Genomic DNA, 14,646 nt, shown 5'->3' with positions numbered 1-14,646 from the left:
CCTTTGATCACTTTCTATGTTATGCCTGTTTGCTTTACTGCATTTGTGATCGCACAATACTTCTAATATTATGAAACCTGTCCAACTGGATCACTGTATAATAAGGTCACCTGATTTAAACTGACCATTGTAACAGTCTCCTAATTGTGTCATTTGTGTACACAGTGACTTTAACATGTATAATGCAACATAATATGGCAGAGGTGACCGGAATGAACAAGTTCACTACAAATACATTACTTTTATGCTGAGCGATTAAGTAAATGTATACTAGTTAAAATAATGTAATCTCATCAACTAAATGGTTATAAGTAAATTGTCTAAGTTCCGTTTTCAACATCAACTTGACTTTCTTCCTTGAATAGAGCACATGTAAAGTAGTAAATGATGGGATCCATTCCAAAATAGCCAAGTTGCAGACAGAATAGCCTAACTGTGAAGTAAATCACCAAGAAATTGCTCTAATAATTAAAATTTCAGCTAGACCAATACTTTTTATTTTTAGTTTATAGTTAACTACAGTTATAGTACTACTACACCCTTTGCACAGCTTGACTGTTATGGATTTGTTGTAACCGAGCACTGTCCCTGTCTACCACTGCATTTCATAGAACACTGGCTGTATATGTAGGTACATGTGCGCATTCCTATTATGAATTATTTGTAAAACCAAATTTGTACCACATATGTGTGCCACACACATACATATGGCAGGCTGTTGCTGACCCCAATATATGCTGTTGATAAGTGCCAATAGAGGAAATCATTAGTGGAGCAATTAGGTGGGAGCAGGAAAGACTTTTAAGTCTAATTTTGTTTGTGCGATATAATGCAATGGATGCTCTTCAAGACTGCATTTGTGTCTTCCACACACAATTGCCAATTGTATGAATAACTTTGTTTCTGAAAAACTTTTATTCCTCCAGTGCTCTATGTTATGGCTTACACTCAGTGAATTGAATTATTGAAGTTGAGTTATGATACATGGTGGAAGGAATATATCTAGATTTTGTAAATCCTCTGATACATTTGTAGATTTTGGAATTGTCTCATAATTAGTTTTGGCATTGCTTATCTTGGCTTGGAGTAAGTATTGTATTCAGTGGGGTTATTGTTAAAATTTTCCTCCTAGTGTATGTAGACAATTGATGATGTCTAACATCAGAATTGAACCACACGGGTTGACTATATTGGATTGAATAACAGTTGAAGGAACAAAGCGTGGTAAAGCATATCTGATAATGTTACTAAAGTACGACCACACAAATTCAATATCTTCAAACATAAAACAAGGTGTAAAATCAGCATTGCATCTAAGATTGGTGTATAGCCTTGTGGTCACTGTCATGATCACTGATTGATGATAAGTGAAAAGTTACGACAAAGTGGTCTGATGGGATTGGTATATATATATATAATATATATATTGTCAGGAACATTGATTAAGATTAGCTCAAGGATGTTTCCAGCAGTATGCGTAGGTTCACCTATCATCTGGTGTGGTTTAGGTCAAATACAAAATCACAATAGGTTTATGATAGAGGGGATTGACCATACAGGGAATCCCAGTTAATATCTCCAAGGTTAAAATCAGGATTAAATCATAATGGCTGGTAAGATCCTTGAAGGTATTAATATAAAATTCTTGATATTCATCTGTTGAGTTAGGAGGGAATATGCTTAAACCTTAAACAAATATGATCTAGTCACTTCGACTGATCTGATAGACCACTGGTAGCAGAGGATGGATCAGGTGATGCTAAAGTAATTAAAAATTCATAAGTAATGAAGTACCAACAGGTTTGTCTATACGGACTTCAGGTATATATACTCATGGGACACAACTGAAAGACAGAATTTTTGACCTGGGTAATTGTTAACAAAGATGCAGTTGTTACGGATTTTTTTTGTCATACTTCGATTCTACCCTTTTTGTATCAATGACCACCTTTTCTTCAACAGAACTGCCTCCCTTGCCCTTTCATCAGGGGACAACAGCATCTTTGATTAGTGGTTGGTGGGTGTGTCACTTATCTTTATTGTCAGTACATACCCTCAAGGTATTAGTAATACATGATAATGTTTCTCCTTATGTCGGCAACCTGCAAGAGATGGGTAGCTCATGTGAGTTAGATGGAAGTCTGGTTTAGAGTTTCTTGCACTGCAAGAAAAACACAAGATTTCAAGCATCAAACTTTATTGTCTCACGTGTTTTTTTCCACTTTAAATTGTGTGACACTCAAGAACCATTAGAATATATGTATATAATATATGGACACATAATGATCATTAATTTTTCTTGTCCCAACAGTAATGATCAAGGGAGTTCCCCCAGCACCCGTAGTGATTTTTGATTGGATTGACTCTAGCTATGTACAATAATTAAAAAATTGTTCAACAATACTATTATATTATCTGTTAGTATTCTTCCGTCTTTGTGGAAACAACCATTACCTGTGCCAAGTATATATATGTCAAATCATAATGTTAATATCTGAAACAGTCGATTAGAACTCACATTCCATGGAAGAACACACATGTTGTCTACCACGGCAACATAAAACTGATGAGTATCCTGTTCTTGACAGTGCTGGAGGGGTTGGATTACATGATCGCAGAACAAATAAGCAGCCGGACAGGTTTCCTAGCAGTGCATCTACAATGATACTAGTCAGGCAGCAACCTGTAAAGTGCTGTCCTACAACAGACAAACTTTTTATTCTAACTACAAAAACACACGATGCTGATTTGCTCCACCTGGTTGCCATGGAAGTATAATTTTCTTAACCAGTGGAGAAGTGACTATGGCAACTGTAGCAACAGCAACATCAAGCTACTACAGGTAGGTAGGATCATAATGGTATTGATAATCCTTCATGTGGACAACAGAGATTTCAACAATGTGTTCTAAGGATCACATGAGGTTATGTGATTAAGATCACAACTGGGACACACCTGTAGTGAATAAGATTCTGCAAGGGATTTGTGACATAGCAACAGCAGTAGCCAGTCAGATCAACGTCCACATCCCTAAAGTGTCTGTAAACTTCAAACAATACCTGTGGAAATATCACATGACTTCACAATGATCCCATATCACGACAAGATAATGTACATAAGTAACTGATCACTATAACAAGGTGGTCTTATTAATGAGGTCATAAAGTATGCATTAGTTGTGTTTGGGACCTACTTGACATGGTCACTATAATGAGGTGGTCTTATTAATGAGGTTGTGAAGTACACCTTAGCTATGTTCGGGACCTGCTTGACATCACTACAATCTTATTAATGAGATCACAAAGTATACCTTGGTTATGTTTGTGACCTACTTGAAATGGTCACTGTTTCACCTTAGCTGCATGTGTTTGGGACGTACAGTGGAACCCCTGTTAAAGAACTCTCCCTGTAAATGACACTGTACACCCAACCTCCTTATAAAGGACAGTTTCTGAAGTCCCTATAGACCTTCACCAACTCTGAAAGACGACAACCTCTTTGTAACAGTAATATTTTTCCAAAATTGGTTGGTCCCAAAGTATCCATTAAATAGATGTTTCACTGTACTTGACATGGTCACTGTAATAATATAATGAGACGATCTGATTACTGAGTTACACATTCATTACTGTATAGCCTAGGGGAAAATATTTCACTGATTTTGAATATCTGGGGAGGGAACCCTAACCCCAATTTAATAATGTAACTTTTATACATAAAATTTCAAGTTCTTCAGTCATCTCCAGTGATACCTGTGCACTATAAAATCAAGGCTTGGTAGCCAATAGGAAGTTGTCTATTAATAATAATTGAGAAACCAAAACTCCCATCTCATTATACCCCAGCTATTGATTATTCAATGCATACACTATACACAAGCAAAAGGCAAAGCAAAGCGACCGGCAGCTGTAGTTCACTTCTGTTGAAAAAGTAAAAAAAAACAAAGCAATACAATTTTATGCAGCGAATCTCACGAAATATAATTGTTTAAGTGCAGGCCTTAGTTAAGATCTGAAGCTTACAGCAAAACACAGCCATTGCTACCCAGTTTACTGGCACTGGGACACCTGTGTGTTACACAGGTGCTTTGAGTCAAATCCTCCTGGGGTAGGACTAGTAACCTGCAGGAGGCTGTACCATGTCTTACAGATGAAGGTCTGGGCACCTGAAATCCCAACAGTTGGAATTTGCTTCCCCAGGTACCTATTGATGCTAGGCTGCTTCCCCAGTTGACACCAAGCCACCAGGTCCCCATTTAACAGCTGAGTGGACTGGAGCAATGTGAGTACAGTTTCATGCTCAAGGAAACAATAACAACACCAATGTAACTGAGAATCAAACATATACACACACACAAAAAGCACAGCAAAAGTAAAGGCTACAGTAGCTGTGTAAACCACAGCTATTGCTGCCCAGTGAAGCAGCACTGGGATGCCTGTGCATCACTCAGGCACTTGAGTCTAGTGCAGACAAATCCTCCTAGGGCAGGACTAGTATCCCACAGCAGGTCTCAAGGAGAGAGGTTGCAGGACCTTAACTTCCACAACGACTCCAACACCACTAAGGACAGTTGGGAATTTACTTCCCCAGGTACCCATTGATGTTATAGCTGAGTGGGCTGCTTCCCCAATAGATATCAGGCCACCAGGTCCCCATTTAACAGCTGGGTAAACTGTAGCAATGTGAGTAAAGTTTCTTGCTAAAGGAAACAACAACAACAATACCAAAGTGGCGTAACTGGGAATCAAACCTGGGACTTTTCGGTCACCAGGCCAATGCACTAACCACTTGGCTATGCTGCCTCCACACACACACACACACGCACACGCACACACACACAAAAGCCAAAGCCTTCAGCTGCCACGCTGTCCAGTGGCCAGCACTAGGGCACCTGTGCGCTACTCAGGTGCTATGAGTCAGCGCAGGCATGCCCTCCTGGGGCAGGAATAGTAACCCACAGGAGGCTGTACCATGTCTCACAGTTGAAGATGTGGGCACGCAAAATCCCACCTGTACCTTCAACTGCTATATGAGACATGGACAGTTGAGCATTTGCTTCCCCAGTTTACACCAGGTACCCATTGATGTTACAGCTGGGTGGGCTGCTTCCCCAGTTGGCACCAGGCCACCAGGTCCCCACTTTAACAGTTGGGTAGACTGAAGTAATGTGAGTAAAATTTCTTGCCCAAGGAAACAAAAACACCAAAGTGGCCCAGCTGGGAATCAAACCTGGAATTTTTCGATTACCAGGGCGTCCACACACCCACGCACACACACACAAAGCTCCGGCAGCCATGCGAAACATAGCTATTGCCACCCAGTGAACCAGCACTGGGATGCCTGTGCACCACTCAGGCACTTGAGCCTTATGCAGGAAAATCCTCCTGGGGCAGGGATAGCAACCCGCAGGAGGACTGTTTAGGTCTCTTGGAGAGAGGTCGCGGAACCTAAAGTTCCACAACGACCCCAACACCACTAAGCGAGACAAGGATAGTCGGGCATTTGCTCCCCCAGTTTACACCAGGCCACCAGGTCCCCACTTAAACAACTGGGTAGACTGGAGCAATGTGAGTAAAGTTTCTTGCTCAAGGAAACAACAACAACACCAAAGTGGCTCAACCAGGAATCAAACCTGGGACCTTTCAATTACCAGGCCGATGCCCTAACCACCTGGCTATGCTGCCTCTCTCTCTCTCTCTCACACACACACACACACACATACACACACACACACACACACACACTTTTTTTTCAATATAAATTGCAGTAACCAGGTGCAAGGCACAAGCCTGGTTAAACAATATATGTGACCGAATCTGCGAAAACCTGACATAATGGCACATTTCTCAAATTCTTTATTATTGAATATTTATAATCTACTTACCAGAGTGCATGCTCTAGCCAAGTTTCAGCCTTGTATACCAGCAACTTTTGGAGTTACAGTGCTACAAATTAGCAGCAACGGAAAGATCAATTTGTACAGCAAGTATTGGGAAAATAAACTACAGGTGCTTAGAAAAACAACTGTAAGTCTGTAACTTGCAAATGCAATGCAGTACAGAGTTGCAACTTGCATCATCGTGTTCGCTATAACTCATGTATCCACTATGAAACAATGATTTTCGAACTTCTCTTGAGTAGGTGAATAAGATGGTACCCATGTTTTTATCATTGCACCAGTTCTTCATAAAAGACAAAGTGTTTTAAAAATTTACGATTTTTTGTCATTTATGCAAACATTTTACGCAATGCAATCAATAGCCTATACTGAGAAACTAGGCTTGCGACATTATGTCGGGTTTTCACTGATCCGGTCACATATCTTTTTTTAATAATATACAAATGGTTACAAATATAGCTAACCTTATACTGTGCTGGGAGCCTTTTCTTAACAGTGACATGCTACCTGTAAGATACGGACAACAACTATGATAAACAAGAATACCCTTTCCACCCTTTGTACAGTGTGCATGGAGCATTTACATATTATTTTGAATGCCATGGCAACCACATGGCATGCTACAATTTGTATACTGTAATATATGTAATAGGGTGAGACAAATAGTTTGAAGCTTTGAAGGTTCGTTCGGTCTCACTACATTCGGATGCCGCTATACCCCACCAAAGCTTCATTACCATGGATACTAACATGTTAAGCCAGTTGTACAAGTATTGATACTCCTTCTGGCAGTACATTTTTGGTGTAGTTGTAGTTCAAACAATGGTTGTACTTGAGTTATAACAAAGTGTAGGAACCTTTACTACAGTGTACACCCTAATAACCATCAAGTATGTTCAATAATTATAGACACAACATTAGTAACAAAGCTTCAAAGCTTTGGTAATATTTCTGAAAGAAGCTTCAGAGGGTCTATTTGTACATTGGTTCCAGCCCTAATATGTAGCTGTCATGCAGGCTTAATTCCTATGTATACTTGTGTATGTTGTGTACCACACGCAAGGAAATTTTGACGTAAGAAAAATTTGACAAATTTGACGAATCAACCAATTTGTCAAATTTATACTCGTTAAATGCTCTAAAGCACCTTAAACAGAACAAGTTATATCTACAATTTCTGGACTTTTGTCAACATTTAATTTGTTAAATCTGATGAAGTATGAATTCGTCAAATTTTTCTTACATCAAAATTTCCTTGCGTATGGTACTTGTAGAATAGAGGCGACGGTGATGTATTTAAACACAATGCGTTCCTTTTTAGAATTGTCAAACACAATATGCCCAACAGCATCTCCATAATCTGATAACCCTATTGTAAGATCTCATGGAAATGTCCACTTGTTTATTAAACTATTGCATGGTATATCATTTCCAATGACTAAAGGATTTCTATTGTATGCACTGACTGCACTTAATATCCTCAGAACTGTTACAGCATATCCCAGTATGACAGCAATATCACCCGGATCTGCAGTGAAGCCGAGAACAAGGGTGGCACTATCAACACCCCAGTGCCAATCTCAGATATAGATTTTAGCAATTTGTTGTTAATCCTCCTCTGTAGTCTATCAGTCCACTTCGCAGAATAGATCAGACCGTGATGGGATGGATTTTGCCCACTCTGGGTGGCATTAGTAAGTGACCACTAATGGCCCATAATCTTTAATCACAGAATACTATAGGACCCCTCTGTTTCTATGATATAATGGGATTCCTCTTCCAACACCAAATTCTTCATAGTGGAACATTAACAAAGGTTTAAAATATATAATTACACTAAATTTGACTCTTTGTTATGCGCCTATCAATTGTAACCCCCAGTACGGGATCCATAGGGGGATTATACGGGGGTTCACCTACAAAGTTACCTCCAGTAGTGGGGCTTTTGACACAAGTATTTTTATAACAATCGAATTGTGTAACTATATTTAGTTAAATGACGTGACGTTGACCCGTAGCCAGCGAAGCGGCGTTGATCATGGAGTGGGGGAATACCTCGGGGAATATAGGTGGTAGGTAGGGGATTAGACAAACACTTAGGCCCCAGTAGTGGGGTTATTGCTCTTGCAGGGTGTCAAATCCCCACATGGCCCGTACTGGGGGGTAGGGGCCTAACATTGATAGGTGCATTATGCAAATGCTAGTGCAGAAGCTGGACAAAACTACACTTGGCATCATCCTTGTCACTCATGCACGTAATAAGATTAAATGACAAACTTTGTTACCATAAATTTAGATACCTAAGGTTTGTATGTCTATGACTACAGTGTTAAACCACCAAGAGTGAATTGTTCATACCTTAATGATTGATGTTTTTCGTCGTTATCATCTTACTAGAGACCGTCAAGTCCAAAAGAATGCCCAGTAGCACTGATGACTTCGCTCATCAGTCGATTAAAGCGAGAATTAAAGGGTTATTCCTGTCCTAAACGAAGCAGGCGATCTTGGGGCGCTTAAAGGACACATAGCGCATGGCACATAGCAGTTGTCACATAGCGCTAGTCACATAGGAGTTGTCACATAGCGCTAGTCACATAGGAGTTGTCACATAGCGCATAGCGCGACCTCCAGGGCCACCGTAGGGCCAGTTGTGTTCGCGACCCAGCAAAATGTTGGGTGTAAATTATTTCCATCCACCTATAGGCGCCGGATAGATTTTATTTAAGACTTAGAAATGGAAAGGACTGCCCATGTCTGTGGAAGTTCGTCTATTATAGATGCAGCAATTGAAGATTCCATTCAAGATCTAGGTTTAGACACCATCAAACCCAAGCAGCGCGATGCGATACAAAGCTTCTTGTCTGGAAATGACACGTTGGTTGTTTTGCCGACTGGTTATGGGAAGTCTCTCATATATGCAGTTCTTCCGCTGATTTTTGATAAACTGAGAGGTAAGACTAATCAGTAAGTAATTTGGTTCAGTGGTTTTATTTTACTTACAGGGTGCCAAAAGGAAAGCATTGTTTTAGTTGTAAGCCCTTTGACAGCCCTGATGATGGATCAAAAAAGAATTTTATCTCAGAAAGGCCTATCAGTGGAGTATGTTGGAGAAAAACTCGAAAACATAGATGATGTATTGAAAGGCAAAGTACAACTTGTGTATATCAGTCCAGAAAGTTTACTGGGCAATGCAAAGATCAGGAAAATGTTGTTGACTTCTGTGTACTCCCAAAACTTAGTAGGATTTGTTGTAGATGAGGCTCACTGTGTGAAGATATGGTAAGCCAGCTCGTAGCCGGGGTGTGGCAACTTCCGAGATATCTGATACAGTTCCACCACATGTTTTTGATTTATAATTTGCTATAGCAGTAATTACAAGGGTGAAAGGGGTGTCAGACCTCTTTAGTGTACCACCTACACTTTTAGGTAGACGTGATTAATTTTAACTACACATTTGTTTTCCAAAATATAGGGGTGACAAGTTTCGGAGGACGTTTGCTGAGATAGGGACAATCCGGAGCTTGATTAATAAGGAAGTAAACATTCTTGCTCTCACAGCCACTGCTACACATGAAACAGTGAAGAGTATCTTTGAACGTTTGTCAATGACTAATGTTACAATGGTCGGACTTCCTCCTGAGAGGCCAAACATCAAGTACTTTGTTGTCCCTATGCCTAAAATGGCTGATCTTTGTTCAATACTAGCTCAGGAGCTTATAAGCATGAAGGCTGACATGCCTAAAACAGTTTTGTTTTGTCAAAGTTTGCCGCAGTGTGGTGATTTCCATGTAAGAATCAAGAGGCTACTAAAACAGAACATTGCTATACCACCAACAGCTCCCAGTTTATTTCCTTTTCGAATGCTCAGTCTTTTTACATCGGCATTTAGAACAGTGATACGGGAGAAGACCCTACAAGAATTCTGTAAAGAAAAGACCAACTTAAGGTTGATCATTGCCACTACTGCTTTTAGCTTGGGGGTGGATTGTCGAGATATAACTCGAATCATCAACTGGGGTGCATCCAATTCCTTGGAAGAATTGGTTCAAGAATCTGGTAGAGCTGGACGAGATAGTAGTGAGGCAAAATCCATTTTATACTATGGGAAAGGAGCCATGACACACATTTCAAAGCCCGTTAAGATTTATGGAGAGAATCAATCTCACTGTAGAAGAACGCTCTTGTTCAAAGATTTTCTTTTCAGTGATGTTGACAAACACGATATTGTTGCATGTAGATGTTGTGATTTGTGTGCTCGATTGTGTGTTTGTGCTAAGTGTAAAAACAATAATTAAAATACAATTTTAAAGATCTAAGTTTATAATTTTCTCTTTAAGCCACTCAGTCACTGCTTTCCAATCAAATGTTTGGAATAAAGGACTCCTCTTGTACGATTGGAGATTCTGTTGACTACTTTCACTGAACACATCATCTGACACCAATTGAGATACTATCATAGCCAAATCTTTTTTAAATGCAGGAAATGTGATAGTCCTTATTCTTACTAGCATCAGCCTCATCTTCAAAACGACCACACAGCTTATTGATAATGCCCAGTGTACGTCCTACAGTTTGTATGCACTGGGGCTTCAAATTTGAACCCAGGTTCTCCATCATAGACTTCACACGCCCATTTAAATGTTCCATATGTAGATTGCAAGCTATATTGTGTCCAATTCTTCCAACAGTATTGATAGTTCTCCCCCACTTTAGCTCAGTAACCTGTCTAGGTGACATCACCATAGTCTGAGATAATAATTTGAATGCTTCCAAAGCATAATTTCGGCGGCCAGTATGTTTAAATACAGGCATCAGAAACCGCCAATATCTAATAATGCGATCGCCATCACCCTCTTGTACAGCATCATGGAAGCCATGCCACAGCAAGCCTAAACTCATGACATCCAGTGCATAACTGTAGTCAGTTCCTTTGGGTGGTGTTTTTGAGTTGCTTGAGAATAAATTCATCTTGATCCAATTTCGAACTACGCATTTGGCAACATCATTGCAAGTAAAAACTCTGGATGGCTCATCTTTCATAAGCTTTGTGGCACCAGCAACAATGTACCTGTGCAACACAACCATCAAAAAATCTTCTGTTGCCTTCATGCACTTAGAAGGATCACTCTTAACGGCAGTACGGTTGATTAAGTTCCTAAGTTGATACAGCGTGCCTTTATCTTTACTTGACTTCTTGGTGTATAGTCGCTTCCACATTGCCTGTAGTATATTAGTAACACTTGTACTCAAATAATACACCTGTTACCTGTAATAGACACATTCTAGCATGCCAGTCAGCAACAGCAGGAACAAAACCCTCCAATCGATGTAAAGCTGATGTGTCATCATCCCGTAATGTAATGGCACCTCTAGCACGAGCAGCAGTTAACTGATCACCAAAAAGCAAGATCTTGATTAATCTTGAGTCATCAACTGTATAATCTTTTCCCTCTACAGACACTGTCTTGGTTGCAACATGCACTGGAACATAGTTACTCAAATCATCTAACACCTCAGTCATTTCCTTCAGCAGAGCTTCATTCTTCAGAATCACACCAAGTGGTACCTAGATGCAGATAGATATTACATATATCACAAGTATCAGAAAATTTAGATTACGTCGCCTACAGTATATTATATATCTAATACAACAAATCCATGACACATAGCTATCTACTGTACAAATTTTATAGAATCAGTTATATATGAATATACATACCACTTCAGACTTGCAAGCCATTTCCTTAGAAAATGCACTGGGGATATGCCATGTCACCAAACTTTGCTGATCCTTGAATTGCTCCATGCTTTGCACCAAAATCCTACAATAATCAATGTATTACAAAGAGACGCTAAGCAGCAGAATACACACCTTGCTACTAGGGTTTCAAATTCACTGAGTAACTTCTCCACATCATCCGAGCTAGGCAAAAAATTATCAGGATATATGTCAATAGAAGAAGGACAATCATCTGATATTTCAGCAGTGTTGACTCTATTCTGCACAGCATATGAATGAAAATAATGCAATGACCGTGTAGTACGGTCATGACGTTGGAACGAAGGCCGTACATTCTTATCTATGTTGTCCCCTACTATGACATATCCATTCACTGGCTGGTTGGCAGAAACAGTTAAGCTGATCTCATCAGGGCTAACTGGTGACTGGATCAACATAGGACTTTGGTGCACTTCTGCTGCCGTGACACCGTTATCATGTCTTGGATGGCAACTCTCATTTATAGCACTCTCAGTATTCACATCTTGCAAATCATTCAGGTCAAAGTCATCGTCATCATCCAGATCAAATTCATCATCATCGTTGAGATCAAAGTCATCATCAGATAAAAAATCTCCAAATGAAGAGTCACTGCAGCAGCTGCTATCATCATCTTCGTCGCTGTCGTTTCCATCATTTGCCATATCCAAACAAAGTAATGGGTCACTATTGGCCCGTGGCTGGTCATCGGATACCTAAAAGTATTTTAATTTCAATGCTAATAACCATTATTTTTTATTTATTTTATTATAGTGCTAAAAGTCACCTGGTCCTACAGCCTGTTAAAGATGTTAAGACGATAAGGTGTGTTTAAAAAGTTTGAGATTATGAACATGTCTAACCTTAATAGTCATCAATAGCTTGTTCACCCAAGATATCACATCTGCATCATGATTATCAGACAGTTTTCTAACAGTGTTAGCAGTTGCTGTCACTGATACGGTGATCATAAATGGTTGTAAGCATCGAAAAACCTGTTACAAATAGTAGAAGAGTCATTAAACAGACAACATTAATACCTGCTTGTGTACTCCATTTGCATATAACATCATTGACACAGCCTTTTGAACTTGGCAAAGTTGCTTGCATTGCATCTTCAATACCATCGAAACTATGAAACAGATAAACTTCTCCTTAGCATTAGGCAGTAGATCATGTAGGAACATCCAAAGTGTAGGAACAGCCTCCTTCAATTCTAAGCCCAATAATTCCCAACTAAACTTTTCAAGTTGTTTTAGAGACTCCCTTAACATTGATTTATGTGTTGGAGAATTCAATACCTTCATCTCTTCACGAGCTTTATTGGCCATTGCTTTTATTGTGCAGTCATGTAGGTCCTCTGACTCAACAACTTTCTCTGATGTAGCATTGTACGACTTTCTGCTTAGGGATGTTACAATTGGTTTACGCTTTGGTGTAATACGGTGGTTCCTTACGCGGCCATCTCTGCCTTTAATCTTCACCTACAAAATAATGATTTCGATAGATTTTTAAACATGCATAGCTACTCACAGTTACTTCTGGAGTATTGGGTCCTGTGGATACTGTTGATGTGGTGTTCTATTTGACAATTTAGTATAGGAGCATACTGGTACATAAAAATTGCTTACTATGGCTTCATTTTCATCAGCTTCTCTTTCTTGATCAGGTTCCCCTAGTTGGGCAGTCTCAGCAGATCGCTTCTCTCCTGTGTGTGGCCTGGAACAAGACAACTCTGTCTGTGGTGGTGCACTTAAATTAGAAAGAATGTCAGAGGATAGCTGGTTAACTTTCACAACAGCTTTGTTGTAGTTTATCAAGTTTCTCTGACAATGTGCACAGAAGTATGCCTTTTCTTCAGTTAGCTTCTCAAAAGAATTCACTGACAATCCTGGCCATGTGGCAAAAATAAGTCGATTCAAAATCGCCAGCTCATTTGAACAACTGTTTGCCTTTCCATATAACAACTTGCGGTATCTTCGAGAACCGTCAGTGTCACACTGAGGCTGTAAACACAGAGCACAAGACTCCATCTACCTCGAGTCCATCACTCAAATACAGGCGCATATGATCTAAGACCAGCACGAGTTGGTCAACGCCATATTACTGTTAAATAAAGTGCGAACACAAGTGGCCTATTGGAAGTGTACCAGACCCTATTCGGCGCGGGCGCTTATAATCTACAATCGATAAGCCCCTGCGCGGAACAGCGGTCTGGCCACGCGAGACTATATATATGTATTGAAGGCTCTGGTAGCGCCCGCCCCTGTCGGGTGCTACCAGGATCGTCATTGTGTGCCTAGAGAGGGTACAGTCTCACCACGAGAACATTCAATACAGCTACTACCTAGATTTTATTGTCCATCAAAGTCATGGCCTAGAGAGAGCCTGTACGGTCTTACCACGAGAAATTCAGTATCTAGATTGTATTGTGCATCTGAAAGTTATGGTCTAGCGTTCTCTCCTTCAGTCTTGTATTGATATAGTGCTGCACACAAGCTCATAGTTAGCTAGTTTTATACAAAAGCAACGGGTTCAGCAGCTATAGCTACCATATGGATCAAAATTACACAGGGTATTTGACAGATACTTCGTGATTCCTGGGATACTATGAGAAATCTGTCAATTTATATCCTAGTTGGGTTACTCAGTCTACAGGCTATAGCTATACTCCAACTGAAATAAGGTATGGATAACAGCAGCCCTGACCAGATCCAGATAGCAACAGATTTCTGTGCATTGGTCCGCACACATTGCATTGGAAAGAGCAAGGGGTAGCTAACGTCTTGGGACTCTCGTACACCTATCTGAGAAATCCAATTATAAATACATGAAATATTTATTGAAATAATACAGTTTGAAATACTTAAATATTGGGACTCGTACACCTTGTTGGGTTTTTGTGTGGGCGCTGGCTACACCTTGGGAAAGAGCAAGCCTGGTTTGCCATAATGAGGTTTGTACTCTGTCCTGGGGGCTTATAATGCCA

The 14,646-nt window shown here is 40.0% G+C and overlaps 2 protein-coding genes and 1 long non-coding RNA gene across 5 annotated transcripts; 1 reads left to right on the top strand and 2 right to left on the bottom strand.

Annotated features, from left to right (window-relative positions):
• Window positions 1-1,731: 1,731 nt before the first annotated feature.
• Window positions 1,732-8,426, bottom strand: LOC136238054 (uncharacterized). Of its 2 annotated transcripts, XR_010692738.1 has the most exons (6): window positions 8,258-8,426; window positions 6,364-6,406; window positions 2,956-3,059; window positions 2,519-2,907; window positions 2,054-2,454; window positions 1,732-1,759 (listed from the first exon to the last, which is right to left on the bottom strand). It is a non-coding gene; the product is annotated as an uncharacterized lncRNA (long non-coding RNA). The 2 variants fall into 2 exon arrangements; XR_010692739.1 differs by lacking the exon at window positions 1,732-1,759 and having other exon boundaries at window positions 2,345-2,454; window positions 2,956-3,579.
• Window positions 8,427-8,548: 122 nt separating this feature from the next.
• LOC136238052 (uncharacterized) lies at window positions 8,549-10,215 on the top strand. Its single transcript, XM_066028377.1, has 3 exons — window positions 8,549-8,850; window positions 8,902-9,178; window positions 9,372-10,215. Exons 1-3 carry the CDS (start codon window positions 8,634-8,636, stop codon window positions 10,192-10,194), a joined length of 1,317 nt encoding a protein of 438 aa, XP_065884449.1. The 5' UTR covers window positions 8,549-8,633; the 3' UTR covers window positions 10,195-10,215.
• Window positions 10,079-13,802, bottom strand: LOC136238051 (uncharacterized). Of its 2 annotated transcripts, XM_066028375.1 has the most exons (8): window positions 13,289-13,802; window positions 13,191-13,238; window positions 12,698-13,141; window positions 12,521-12,652; window positions 11,772-12,373; window positions 11,619-11,721; window positions 11,166-11,465; window positions 10,079-11,119 (listed from the first exon to the last, which is right to left on the bottom strand). In XM_066028375.1, exons 1-8 carry the CDS (start codon window positions 13,688-13,690, stop codon window positions 10,370-10,372), a joined length of 2,781 nt encoding a protein of 926 aa, XP_065884447.1. In that variant the 5' UTR covers window positions 13,691-13,802; the 3' UTR covers window positions 10,079-10,369. The 2 variants fall into 2 exon arrangements, with proteins under 2 accessions (XP_065884447.1, XP_065884448.1); XM_066028376.1 differs by lacking the exon at window positions 13,191-13,238.
• Window positions 13,803-14,646: the final 844 nt, after the last annotated feature.

The sequence above is a fragment of the Dysidea avara genome, chromosome 11 (genome assembly GCF_963678975.1).
Source record: "Dysidea avara chromosome 11, odDysAvar1.4, whole genome shotgun sequence".
In the NCBI taxonomy this organism is placed as follows: domain Eukaryota; kingdom Metazoa; phylum Porifera; class Demospongiae; order Dictyoceratida; family Dysideidae; genus Dysidea; species Dysidea avara.
The sequence above is the reverse complement of the archived record's forward strand: the minus strand, read 5'-3'. Positions and strand labels throughout refer to the sequence as shown.